The following is a 13,715-nucleotide window of genomic DNA, read 5'->3' on the forward strand; positions in this document are numbered from 1 at the left end:
TTATGTTGAATGTAGGATTTATTCCTCCCCTATTCTGAAAGTTATTGCGGAAAAAGAGTTTGAGTTAAATATTGTTAAAGCAAGTATCGCTGTTTGAAAAATAAAACAGGAGCTGTAGTAATTAGTTCGTATGAAATCTAATTTTGACAAAAGCTGTATTTGTTTTCTTTAAAATGATCTCACTGTTTTAAATGGGCTTGATAAAATGCTGTCGTTAAACCATTTGATATCTTTTAAAGCTATAGATTTTTGAATTGGTGTGCATCGATTGTGTCCTAACCCCCGCTTTTGTTTTACAGTTAAAACATTGTAGCCGCTATATACACGATTTGTTTCCTTCATTGATCAAAAACTTGGATCCTGTGCCTCTGAGACACCTGCTGAACCTTGTATCCTGCCTTCACCCAAGCGCTCACACCGAACAGGTACAGGACTACGATATGGGTTGTTTGTCCGTGATTGTACAGGAACCCGCGTCTTAAAGGCATCTTCCTAGAGTACAAACAATTCTATCTTTGTTGAATAGGTTCTATAATATATAACTTTTTAATGGGACCTGATTAATAACAGTTGTAGTTTAATAGGTCATCTGTAAATCTACTAGATAGCTTGTTTTTTCCTAATCTGTTTTACATGTTTGCACATGTATAATATTTGTGTGTGTGTGTGTATATATATATATATATATATATATATATATAATATATTGTAATATGTGTGAGTGAAGTCTTAAAACCAGGTTCCTGGAAAAGCTCAGCCTTTAAAGCTCTTCTCTCTCTTCTTTTTATGCCCAGACATTGTATTTGGCATCGATGCTGATTAAAGCTCTCTGGAATAATGCATTAGCAGCCAAAGCTCAGCTTTCCAAACAGAGCTCCTTTGCATCTTTATTGAATACCAACTTACCGATGGGAAATAAGAAAGGTAAATACATGAACTGGTTGGTTGACAATCAGAAGGATGAGCGCGTGTATAGTCAACACTTCCTTTATACAGATGCATATATTCTGTGTCTTAGATGAGAGCGCAATTATTAATAATGTAAAAAAACTCTGTATTCTCAAATATGTATGTTTTATCTCTCTCGCAATGCTGCTTCAGCCGTTAGGCTGGCTAAAGACTAACAGACCATCATGTTTCTTTTATAAGGGATGCACTTAGCCTTTGTCTCCTTTTATTTTTAACGCATATCCTTGCAAAGACAGAACCAGTTTTGACTTAACTAATAAGCGGGCAGCTCATGATCGCTTTACTTTCACGTTCGCTACTTGGATCCCCCGGAGCCTTTTCCTTTCTCTGGTGTAATCGGTGTATGCAGCTGCTTGCAAACAACTCATACGGTGATTCTTAAACCTGTATGAATATCTGTCAGCCAGGCGGTTGGTTTCTGTAAGCATGTACAGGTAGCCATTCACTCTTTTTTGCCAATAAGCAATAATAAGTAGGTTTATCAATTGAAATATGTGTTTCTGAGTTCTAATGGAAAATAAAAAATTGCAAATATTCCCCTGATTTCAGGCTCTCCTACTCAGAGCAGCGATAATAGTGACACTCACCACAGTGGCGGCAGTGACATAGAAATGGATGAACAGATCATGAATAGATCAAAGCATGTGCAGCAGCGCCTGTCTGATACAGAGGTAAAGGACGTTATAATACCTTTCCTCGTTTTATTATATATCTATATATATATATCGCTTAATGTGTAAGCACAATTGCAGTGGTTTATTTTTTGCACACAGATGTAAAATGCAAAATCTGACAGACCCGCACTAACAGTAATCGGAATTCTTTCATGTTTCAAATCAGAGATTTGTTAGCGATAATTGTAGCAGGGCTGGTTATTTGCTTAGGAAGCTCCTGCGGCAGGACCGTGTAAGAATTTTTACCTCCCTTCGAAACCCTCTATACAGAGAATTACTAAATGGTTCTCTGTTGTGCTGCATGAACCCAGGGCACCAGGATCATTTAATTATTTCTGCGATATTTTATTTTAGAAGCTCCTTCAGTGCTTTAATGTTTTTTTGTTATTTATAGGAAAACTTGGCAAATCTGTTTATTGAGGCTTAACAATGAGTAAAATACATTTTCATAAAATGTCCTTCTATCCAATATATATAATTTATCTCTCAGGATGTTAAGTAAAAAAATATGAGCAGATCAAAATAGTTTTAACTTACAATTTTAAGGCCATTGTCTTAACACTATTCCCCGGTCATTGTCCACCTCTAATGCAATAGAGAGTGGCGTTTTATGTCGCTGCAGTAGACAAGATAATTCAGTCGGCACCGTAATAACTACGTATTGGGAAAATATTGAAAAATACTACTACTGGAGCCTTCTATGTGCTAGAGAGGCAATATGGTACCTTAAGGCCAAACAGATTCCCTAAATGACATGATCTTATGAGAGTTGGAGAGTTTGTTTTTCTTAGTACATAATCAACAATCTGTTTTTATTTCTATTAGGAATCCATGCAAGGGAGTTCAGATGAGACGGCTAACAGCGGTGAGGATGCAAGCAGTGGTCCTGGGAGCAGCAGCGGCCATAGTGATGGATCAAGTAATGAAGTGAATTCCAGCCATGCAAGCCAATCGGCTGGCAGTCCAGGCAGTGAGGTACACTCGGAGGATATTGCCGATATGGAAGCCCTGAAAGAAGATGAAGAGGAAGATGAAAGATCCCACAATACCCCGAAAAACAGAGTTGCTGAAATGCAGAAGAGAAAGTTGGAATCTCAGTCTGGCATTTGTTTGGGGGAATCCCAGGGTCCAGCAGACATAAGCACTAGCAACGGTGCTAACAAGGACCTGGTTTTTAATTCGGAGTCTGTACAACCAGGAGATAGTCGTATACGGATCTTGGATTCCTGCTCGCATCCAGAAGAGCCTGAGCATGATATCACAGGAGAGATAAGTGGTGGCCATCTGCAAGGTTCTCATGATACTTGCATCACTCGTACCGGAGATTTTCTTGGAGAAGCCATTGGAAATGAACTCTTCAACTGCAGACGGTTTATTGGACCTCAGCACCATCATCACCACCACCACCATCATCATCACCATCACCATCATCACAACCACCACCATCACGAAGGGTAACTTTTTTGGTTTTCTTCTCAACCATAGTCAACAAAGCATTTATACATTTTAGCTTCTAAGTCCACTCTTAAAATTTAAAAGCAACTGCATTGGAAAACCAAGCTAAATTTAGCCAACGTGTATGTATGTAAGAAACGAACCATATTTATACTGTAAAGTAATGATTTATAGCTGCTTACATGACACTGGTGTATAGTCATGACATGTCAGAATTTGTCAAACAGGACTTCCATGACTACTGCAAATTACTGATGACCACCCTTTTCCTATTTTATTAGGCACATGGTTGATGACATGTTAAGTGCGGATGATGTTAGTTGCAGTAGCTCACAAGTCAGTGCAAAATCAGAGAAAAACATGGCTGATTTTGATGGTGAAGAATCTGGCTGTGAAGAAGAATTGGTGCAGATCAATTCACATGCTGAACTAACCTCTCACCTCCAACAGCACCTTCCTAACCTGGCTTCTATATACCACGAGCATCTGAGTCAGGGTAAGGCACTCCACCAGCCGTTCCTTTATACAGTCTGCGAGTTTGTGGGCGTTATTTTATTCCATCTATTTCATGAAGGACACTACCCGGCAAGAAGAGTAAAGTGAGACCTAACTATTATGAATGTTAATGTGACTATATATAATTAGTATTTCTGTATAGATTTAACTCGTGCCAGCTCAGAGCTCCCAATAGGGGAGGACAATGGGGGTTGGTCTTTCATATTACATAATGCCGTTAAGCGAGTTGAATTACTAAACAGTGGGCTTTTACGCAAGTTAAGTGTCAGTAAACCTCGTCTCCTAGAACTTTAGAACCTACAAGCTGTTTCCTCAGTGTGATTATCACTGCCTGCTTGTTAATAATGATACAGCTGCTGACAGCCGCTCACTGTTCCTGCAGATCTGTAAAGGTGCTGTTCCACATAGACATTTTTCCACAACTTTCCTAGATTCTTATGTTGTTATGTACTACTATGGTCTACATTTTAAATGAACTTACTCACAAGGTGTGTATGTGTGTGTGGGGGGTGGCAGTAGTGCATGTGTGTATACTGTAGTGTTAGTGTTTATATGTGTAGTGCTGAAGTAAGTGAGTGTGTGTGTGTACTGTAGTATCGGTGTGTATATGTATAGTGCTGGAATCAGTCTGTGAGCGTGTGTAAATGTGTAGTGCCAGAGTCAGTGTGTTTGTGTGCATAGTGTAAGAGGGTGTAGTTTTATGTATGTATAGTGTTAGCCAGTTTGTGTGTATGCTGTTGGATAGTGTGTGCAAATGTATAAGAGTGTAGCATTAGCATGTATGGTGTTTTGGATGTTACAGTATAGTATTAGCATTAGAGTGTGCGGCAGTAAATATTGTGTGCATTAGTGTATGGTGTTAGCGTGTGTTTAAATGTAGGTGTTAGTGTGGGTAAGTGTAAGAATAATGGCTAAAGATAAAAGCTTGAGTCTTTATGGTGTAAAATACCCCTTGTCATGAAGAGGTTAATTGGGGGTATTGTACAAAGTGGTGCAGCACTGGAGGAAGGTGTACTTTAAAGATTTAACTGCAGACCAGGGGTTAATATATAGAAACACGACCACTTTAATCTATTTTGGCACTTTTTTTTGCTATTTTCAGATTTTACTTTAGAGGCGTTTGATTCTGCCCATAAAAAAATGCACAAATTAAAAACAGTGAAGAAATGTGTAATCAAAGTGAAATCATTAATTTAGAATGTTTCTTTGGGTTGTGCAGGTCCCTCAGTCCACAAACACCAGTACAACAGCAATGCTGTGGTTGATATAAATCTGGATAATGTTTGCAAGAAAGGAAACACTCTGCTTTGGGACCTGGTGCAGGATGAGGATGCGGTGAGTTCATCTTTCAAAGTGTTTCCAAGTCTCGTTTAAGAGCATGAAAGCCATAGCGCTAAACTGTCTGTCCTTCTGCTCCAGATTCACCTGTCTGAAGGCTTGATAAACGAAGCCGAGAAACTCCTGTGCTCCTTGGTGTGTTGGTTCACTGACAGACAGATCAGAATGCGCTTCATTGAGGGCTGCTTGGAAAATCTTGCCAATAACAGGTAAAAAAATCTCCTTATGAAGGGTTTACCCTTCATAATGCAGACCTAGTCTTTATATTCATGTTGTGCATGTGTAAGAGTCATCACTCCTTAGTCTACCCTTCCATCTGAAGTCCTGAAAGTTCTGTTCTGGTCCAATAAAAGGTATATAAAAAAAAAAGTAATTTCTATGGTGATTTTCGTCAAACCGCAGCAACAGCCTCACTTGAAAGATTTTCTCCCATTGTTTTGTTGTGTTCTGCCCAAACCAGTAAAGCTGTGAAGCTTGTGTTTCTGTGTCTTTAGCTTTTTAGATTTATGCACATACATTTGTACATTTGTTCAATTATATGTTTCTATTATTAACTAGCCTGGTCATTAAAATAATGATCACCATTTTCTTCTCTTAATGGCTGACCTGCACCTCTTTGCCTCACCACAGCCCTCGCTATCCTTTGAATTCTGTGTCCTGAAGTATACCGGCCTTGTACACATACCCGTCCTGGACTCTGCCACGCATCACATTACACACACACTATAGATTTAACATCTAATTCGGTCCGGATCTCGTGTCATTAGGACTATCAGTTCTTCACATGTTCTCTCACACGTATTAACCATATAATTTAAACTACGTGAGACACCACTTGACTTTCATATGTAATTATTGACTTTTTAGGATTTCTTAATTTCTAGTCTACTTTCTTTGCAAACATGCATTTGCTGAAATTAATGGGGACCTCATTCTAGTTTTTTTTTTGTTTGTTTACTGAAACGTTAGTATAATTTAAAACAAGTTTCATTTTGTTGTAATCTCCCACAGGTCGGTTGTTGTGTCCCTGCGACTTCTTCCAAAGTTATTTGGAACCTTTCAACAATTTGGAAGCAGTTATGATACTCACTGGATAACAATGTAGGTTGATTTTAAACTGTTTTTTCAATAGCACTTAATAAAGAATTGTAAATATACATAAAATTACCTGAGCTGTTTCTCCATGTGCTGAAAAAGACTAACACCCTCACTAAAATACTTTTGTGCATGATTTTATTTATTTTGTAAAAAACAGTCTGAAAAATATGATATTACTTTTTCATCTCTAACGATTATTGTTGGCCTTGTATGGCTTTTCTAATTTATATATCTTTATTAAAGGGGGGGTGCTGTGCAACATTTTGGTATCTCATTTTGTAAAATAGCTACGGTTTGAATTCCAAGATTTATATGTTTGGTAAATGTACTCCAATGAAAACGTAGAGTGATTCTTGTTTTTAGTCTCATGTCGCTAGTTTGTGCATCTCTTCTGCTAAGGTCTTGGAGAAGTAATTTGTTGGCTGCTTCTTTTCAGGTGGGCAGAGAAAGAGCTGAATATGATGAAGTTATTCTTTGACAACTTGGTACACTACATTCAGACTATCCGAGATGGACGGCACAAGCATGCCCTGTAAGTATATTTATTTTATTTTGGTATCTCTTGACTCTTCCAGCACTTGTTGTCATTAGTTCTTTTTTGTATATTCATCCATGGCTACCCACACTCGTAACTATATGGTTAATATACACTATATGGATAAAAGTATTGGGACATCTGGCCATTACACCAACTTCTCGGACATTGCATTCTAAATACATAGACATTAATATGTAGTTGGTCCCCCTTAATCAATAACAGCTTCCACTCTGCTGGGAAGGCTTTACACAAGATTTTGGAGTGTTTCTGTGGAAGTTTTTGTCCGTTCATCCAGTAAAGCGTTTGTGAGGTCAGACACTGATGTTGGAGGGGAAGGCCTGGCCCACGATCTCCATTCCAGTTCATCCCAAAGGTGTTCTATGGGGATGAGGTCAGGGCTCTGTGTGAGCCACTCAGGTTATTCCACAGTAAAAACATCCAACCATGTTTTTATGCACCAGAAGAGTGTTGTTGTAACTCTCAGGTGTTCTCTTGAAAAGTCAGCCATTTGGAAAGGTGGAAAAGTATATTCATGTTATCTATTTTTTAATTCCACGCTTTTTTTTTTTCTTGTTTTTTTTTTTTCAGGTACAGCCATAGCGCAGAGGTTCAAGTTCGTCTTCAATTTTTAACGTGTGTCTTCTCCACCTTGGGTTCGCCGGATCATTTCAGTATGTGTTTAGAATCTTCTGTTTTTGTTTGTTTTAATGATTTCCATGGGGAATCCGGCAGTGATTATATGCGGGTTTGTACCTTATATTACACCCATTTGGGTGCCCAAGCTATATTCTACTTGTTGATTTAGGGGGGGCAGTAAACCATGTAGGACACATTCAGGAAGCTGAAATCCAGTGTTGGTAATCATTGTTGTGTGATTTGCTTTACTAAGTAGAAAACGTCATCTTTGTGCAGGGATGAGTTTAGAGCAGGTGGACATTCTGTGGCACTGTCTGGTGGAAGATTTGGAGTGTTTTGATGATGCGTTGCACTGGTTCTTGAATCAAGTCCGTAGCAAAGATCAGCACGCGATGGGAATGGAAACCTACAAGCATCTTTTCCTGGAAAAGGTAATCTATTTGTTCTTATATGCTACAAATTCAGAAACCGTAAACATGTTGCTTGACGTATTTTAAAATCCAATTTTATTTTGTAGATGCCACGATTAAAACCTGAAACTATAAGCATGACCGGTTTGAACCTTTTTCAACATTTGTGCAACCTGGCCCGCTTGGCAACTAGTGCTTATGATGGCGGCTCAAATTCTGAGGTAACGGTTCTACAATAACATGTCAAGTAGGCATTTGTTTCTTCCGAGTGCATGTTCCAATCTGATACGTCTGTGGTATCAGATTCAGTTGATGCCATTTTAATCAGTTGGTATCTGATGATGTTATCTTGAACCGCGTATCCCCCCAAATGTTCAAATGAAGTCAGGGCAGAAAGAGAGATCCAGGCCCAAAGAGGGGACCCTCTTAAACAGGCACACTTTGGAGTTGTGAGTTGATTTTTTTTTTTTCTCCCCATAGTTATGCGGCATGGACCAGTTCTGGGGCATTGCTTTACGGGCACATTCTGGAGATGTCAGCCGAGCAGCAATCCAGTATATTAACTCGTATTACATTAATGGTAAGCGTTTACCACCACACTGATCACAAAAAAAACCAGTTCAACTGCAAACTTTAAAACTTACTATGAAAATGTTTTGGTGAAGTTTCTTTGTTTTGTGGATCTTTACCATAGTTTTGTTTGTGTTATTACCAGGGAATGTCATCATAAAATATTTCCATAATAATAATAATAATAAAAATTCTTAGATGAATGGTAAACATCCATTTTGATCTTTTAATAATTTAGAGAGAGAATACTTTTTTGTTAGCATTTCAATTACTGTGCAGTCCTGTGCTTATCACACCTGGTATTCTGCTGCCTAAAGCCTCCTTTCTCCCTATTTTTCTCTTTGCTTTGTTTCGTTTTATATGTATATATATGTGTGTGTATGTTTGTGTGTGTGTATATATATATATATATATATATATATATATATATATATATATATATATATATATATATATATATATAAAGTGTATATAAAACCTAATTTTATGTAATTAATATGTTAGGTAAAACAGGGTTGGAGAAGGAGCACGAGTTTATTAGTAAATGTATGGAGAGCCTTATGATCGCCTCTAGTAATCTGGAACAGGATTCCCAGTCAAGTCTCACTATCATTGAACGGGGACTCCTGATGCTGAAAACACACCTTGAAGCTTTCCGGAGAAGGTAAACTGTATTTCCTTTTAATTTATCAGAGTTTGGATTCTTTAATATAAGCGCTCTTCTTTAACTATTACAACTTCTTAACTTCACAAATCCTATGAGAATTTATCTCCCTGGGTGAATCATGTGTGGACACTAATAATCACAAGAAGTCAAACATCTGTGATGGTTTTTGAGCTAGAAATCTTTGGGATAAGTTATGTTACTATATTTTATTAGCTCTGCTCAAACTATTTAACATTAACCTTGAAAGTTTATTAAATGGATGTTTTGTTTATGTATGTGTGTAATATACATATATGCGATATCCATGTTCTTGCTTCAGTATTTTGATCTGTCTCCTTAAGACTGTAGTACTGTTTATTGTTCATATAACCATGGACGCGTTTACAGCTAATCTGTTTTATAGGTTTGCATATCATCTAAGACAGTGGCAAATTGAGGGCACCGGTATCAGCAGTCATTTGAAGGCACTAAATGATAAGCAGTCCTTGCCATTAAGAATAGTCTGCCAGCCGGCGGGGCTTCCTGATAAGGTCAGTGGGCTATAAGCAGATGTCATGTCTTTGGAAAACACTTGTCGGTCTGCATCAAACTAAATCTTCTTGTTTTTACTTACTGGGGATATTGGGGTGATGTTTTTGTGATTTAGATGACCATAGAGATGTACCCCAGTGACCAAGTAGCTGACCTGCGAGCAGAAGTCACCCACTGGTATGAGAATTTGCAGAAAGACCAGATGAACCAACAGGCACAGCTCCAGGAGTTTGGACAAAGTAGTCGTAAAGGAGATTTTCCTGGTGAGTGCAGTAGTGTATGTGAAATATCACCAGTACATCAAGTCAGCCATACCTACAGTACATAGAATTCATTGGTTGGTATGATTTTGTTTAGTTTTAGAAAGCCTTGTCCAACGTTTTGATTGCAGCCTCATTTCTCATCAACCGTTTGTATTTCATATATTTTAGGTCTTAATAGCATTCTCTCATGAAGCCTCCTAAACCCCTTTATAATATGTGTTTAAAACAACCGGACGGAGATTCCATGATATAGCTTGTTTCTTTTGAAAATCGTCTCGAGAGACCTTTCAGTCATACGGGATTAGGGAATTCCATGAGGGTTTATAAGACCCGTGATAACTATTTCCACTTGCCAGTAACAGGGGATACTAATTCTGTTTTGAAAGTGTAAAGGCATCCTGATAGCTCCCTTTAAGAAGCTGTAGGGAACAGCTCACACATGGGGCGGCAATGACCATATTAACACAGGCAGCAGGTTCCAAAAGTTCAAGAGGGTGTTTATTTAAATGATTTAGGCACAGAGCACCTTGCAAACAAAACAAACTCTAAGCCTGTCCGGCTCTAACTAAACATCAGGATACCTCACTATCCCACTACAGGCCTAAGGTCTGGCACCAAGCAAATCAACAAGTTGTCCATAGGGAAAGCTTCATACCTGGTGGGCTGCAGTGCTGGCTGTAGCTGCTCCTTGACTCAGTCTCTCCTATATCCTGCAAACTTAACAGCCCTCTCTTTTAAGGCTTCCTCCCCAGTAATAAGCATAGGAAGCCTCACCTGAGGACTCCTGGGAGTAAGGAAAACCCATAGTGGACTTGGGGTGTGGACTGGAGCTCTCCCACTTCCAACCTGTACTCCAGTCCAAGTAATCCAGCCCATGTACCTTTAAACAAAAGAGCCCTAGCAGACTACGCTCTGCTAAAGCAGCATGTATCCTCATGGATGTCTGCTACCGTGCCTGGCTGAGAAAACCAGTTGAGATATATACCCCATCCACCACTTCCCCATACACTTTACCACAAAGCATTTTTTACTTTTTAAGGTGGCCTAATGGGACCAGTTCGAATGATTTCATCTGGCCATGAGCTGACGACAGACTATGATGAAAAAACTCTGCATGAGCTTGGCTTTAAGGATATGCAGGTATTTCCAAAACCGGATGACAGCATGCATTTTGGTAGTAAATTTGGCATAAATTGTTGGCACGATATAAATAAAAGATAAGTGTATAGTGCCCGGACCATTGGTGCTTAGGAGTATTTTGTCCTGTGAATATAGTTGCTCGCTGTTCTGTGTTTATGATAATAGATTTATGAACTGTTTTTTATGACATCCTTTTTCCCCTAAAGTGTGATAACCCCTTAAAATCTGCGTTCCTTGTTATCAACCAGATGGTGTTTGTGTCCTTGGGTGCACCACGTCGGGAAAGAAAAGGTGAAGGTGTTCAGCTGCCTGCGTCCTGCCTTCCTCCTCCCCAAAAGGAAAACATCCCAATGCTTTTGCTTCTACAAGAACCTCATCTCACTACATTGTTTGATTTGCTTGAAATGTTGGCCTCTTTCAAACCACCTTCAGGTGAAATGGCCATGGAGGACGTAGAGGTATATTTATTTTTTTGTATTTAAAAGATATATTTTTTATTTGTTTAGAAGTTTAGTGAACTGCTAACTTAATAAAGGGCCGAGATCTTAAATACTCATTCTAAGGTTTTTACCGATTAGAAAAAATTTAGATTATGAAGTCAGGAATCACAATACCCAGCATCTTCAATCATGTTGACAGATGACTTATCTGGATTTGATACTGAAGCCACTTTGGTTAGCTGCACGAACTTCATGTAGGTGTTAATTCAAACTACTTCTCAGTTTCATACAAGCAATATGTAAATGGGTCTAGCCTGTGTTAAAGTGAAAAGAAAAATCCGATGAGGAACCACATTGTCCAAGTATCGGGACAATTTATGGCTCATGGTGGGGATGTTCTCAATAAAACTTTAAAATGTTATATTTTGTTTGTAATACTTTATATTTATTTCTGTTTGATTATAGAGTATTAGATGTGAAGAACTTCACCTACATGCGGAGAATTTGTCCAGGCGTGTGTGGGAGTTGCTGATGTTGCTTCCAACCTGTCCAAATATGTTGCAGGCATTTCAGAATCTTTCGGATGAGCAGGTAAGCCCCCTCGCAGCTTTCCCTTGGGTCCGGTGATCAACTTTTCTTTTGCATATTACTATGCGACTATAAGACCTCCTGCGTGCCTGTATTTTATATTAAGAGCTTTAAATGTTTTTAGGACTTTATTTCACTGTTCTTCCCTGTTAAGCTTACTAGTGAAGAAGATTCACAGTCATATATGTTTATTCTCTTCATCTAGGGGGCTGATGGACCTTGCTGGAAAGACCTTCTCCGAATTAAAAGTGCTCATAAACTCCTTTATGCCCTGGAAATTATTGAAGCTTTGGGAAAACCAAATAGGAGAATAAGGAGAGAGTCTACGGTAATAGCAAAAATATCAAATTCACCTTTTGAAGGCAGATGAATAAACTATGCCCAATTTATATAGTTTTTTTATAAAAAGGTATCAGTAACCCGTCATATTTGTGTTTAGAGTTTTAATCAAGTTAGTATCAGTATTTGGTCTTTATCATCTCATTGATTTGTTTTGTAGCCTAAATGTTTGTTTAGAGCGAGTTGACAGTGGATTCAATCAGTGAAGTGACTTTAAATACATCCAAGTTATTCTTTGAGTAGAACCTCACTGTCATCCCTTCACAAAATAAATATGGCCTTGCCCGGTGTCAGCATGGTTAACACGTCTTCTACTGTGTCTTCAGGGTAGCTACAGCGATTTATATCCGGACTCAGATGATTCAAGTGAAGATCAGATAGAAAACAGCAAAAACACGTGGAGCTGCAAGGTTTGGTTCTGTTTTGTAGTTACCCCGTACTACTCTATAACATTCAAAATATCTGACTAATGGCATTCTGCTTCATGTGGCCAACCGGCTTTTTCAACACCAGAATACATGTAAAGACAACTTACCCCCATTTGTTACTCCCAATGAATCATCTCATTAAATTGGATGCTGCTTGTTATTTCTGAAATTATCCTTCAACCTGTATGTATTTCAGATGTCTTCTTTAAGTGTTCACTTTTCCCAGTAATAGATGACCATAAACACAAGAGCATAAACCACTTAAAACCTGTGTTCCTGTTTTTTTTTTTTTGTAAATTTACAGAAAAGAGTATCCCCAGGAGTAAAATACTTATCCTATTTCCAAAGTATTCTTCAGTTTTTCTGATACGACTTTACAACTTACTGTTGTGATCAACAATCACATGAGCTTTTATGGGTACATACGTCCATGGGCTTTCAAATTTCCACCATTTAGTTATGAATGCTAGGTGTGTGATCAGTCCTGTATCTGTTAACTCAGCCAGGACTGCTGTAGTTTATCAGAAGAAAAAAACTTTAGTGATTTTAATTCATAGAATGTGGGAAGCTAAATGATTACCGGTCTTTGGCTGGCGTGATTAGAAAAAAAAAAAAGCTGAGCAATTAATAAGCATACAATGACATTGTGTTTTATTTGGGATTAATAAAATACCAATATACATTTTTATATTAAAATCCCCTTTTTAATCTTCACAACCAATGATGTACCAGGTACGTCATGAAAAGATGTCCCTACAGGACCAATGACGTACCTGCTTCATCATCGGTAAAAAATTGCTGCTATGTCCCAAGCATCGTAAGAATTGCCTTTGTCTCTGTTAGGGTTAGGTAGGGATTAAAAAAAAAACATTAAGTTATTACATTTAAGATGAAAGAAAATCATATAGAAATATAGAATTTCCAAATCAAAGTTAAATATATTTTTGATTATTTTTTTTTTACTCATCAAAAATGTCTTACATAATATGAATAGTGTTAAAAAAAAAAAAAGAAGAAAAAAAGCCCTACTTTTCCCCAAAAATACCCCAAACTATTTTAGGTACACTAAAGGAAATTACGGTAAAGGGTTTAATATGACAATAAAGCGTGTGTGT

The 13,715-nt window shown here is 38.0% G+C and overlaps 1 protein-coding gene across 1 annotated transcript in view; it reads left to right on the top strand.

The window, feature by feature from the left end:
• The window catches only part of USP34 (ubiquitin specific peptidase 34), a 64,476-nt gene that overhangs the window by 21,961 nt on the left and 28,800 nt on the right, over window positions 1-13,715 (top strand). Inside the window, exons 11-31 of the mRNA XM_053458556.1 lie at window positions 300-425; window positions 795-924; window positions 1,519-1,640; window positions 2,469-3,097; window positions 3,380-3,594; window positions 4,834-4,949; window positions 5,034-5,161; window positions 5,964-6,053; window positions 6,487-6,582; window positions 7,177-7,259; window positions 7,501-7,655; window positions 7,742-7,855; window positions 8,115-8,214; window positions 8,709-8,868; window positions 9,275-9,401; window positions 9,518-9,665; window positions 10,705-10,805; window positions 11,054-11,263; window positions 11,711-11,836; window positions 12,039-12,161; window positions 12,499-12,582. Coding sequence (XP_053314531.1) covers window positions 300-425; window positions 795-924; window positions 1,519-1,640; window positions 2,469-3,097; window positions 3,380-3,594; window positions 4,834-4,949; window positions 5,034-5,161; window positions 5,964-6,053; window positions 6,487-6,582; window positions 7,177-7,259; window positions 7,501-7,655; window positions 7,742-7,855; window positions 8,115-8,214; window positions 8,709-8,868; window positions 9,275-9,401; window positions 9,518-9,665; window positions 10,705-10,805; window positions 11,054-11,263; window positions 11,711-11,836; window positions 12,039-12,161; window positions 12,499-12,582 — 3,183 coding nt within the window. The remainder of the gene's footprint in view (window positions 1-299; window positions 426-794; window positions 925-1,518; window positions 1,641-2,468; window positions 3,098-3,379; window positions 3,595-4,833; window positions 4,950-5,033; window positions 5,162-5,963; window positions 6,054-6,486; window positions 6,583-7,176; window positions 7,260-7,500; window positions 7,656-7,741; window positions 7,856-8,114; window positions 8,215-8,708; window positions 8,869-9,274; window positions 9,402-9,517; window positions 9,666-10,704; window positions 10,806-11,053; window positions 11,264-11,710; window positions 11,837-12,038; window positions 12,162-12,498; window positions 12,583-13,715) is intronic.

Source organism: Spea bombifrons, chromosome 3, assembly GCF_027358695.1.
Source record: "Spea bombifrons isolate aSpeBom1 chromosome 3, aSpeBom1.2.pri, whole genome shotgun sequence".
NCBI classification, from domain to species: Eukaryota; Metazoa; Chordata; class Amphibia; order Anura; family Pelobatidae; genus Spea; species Spea bombifrons.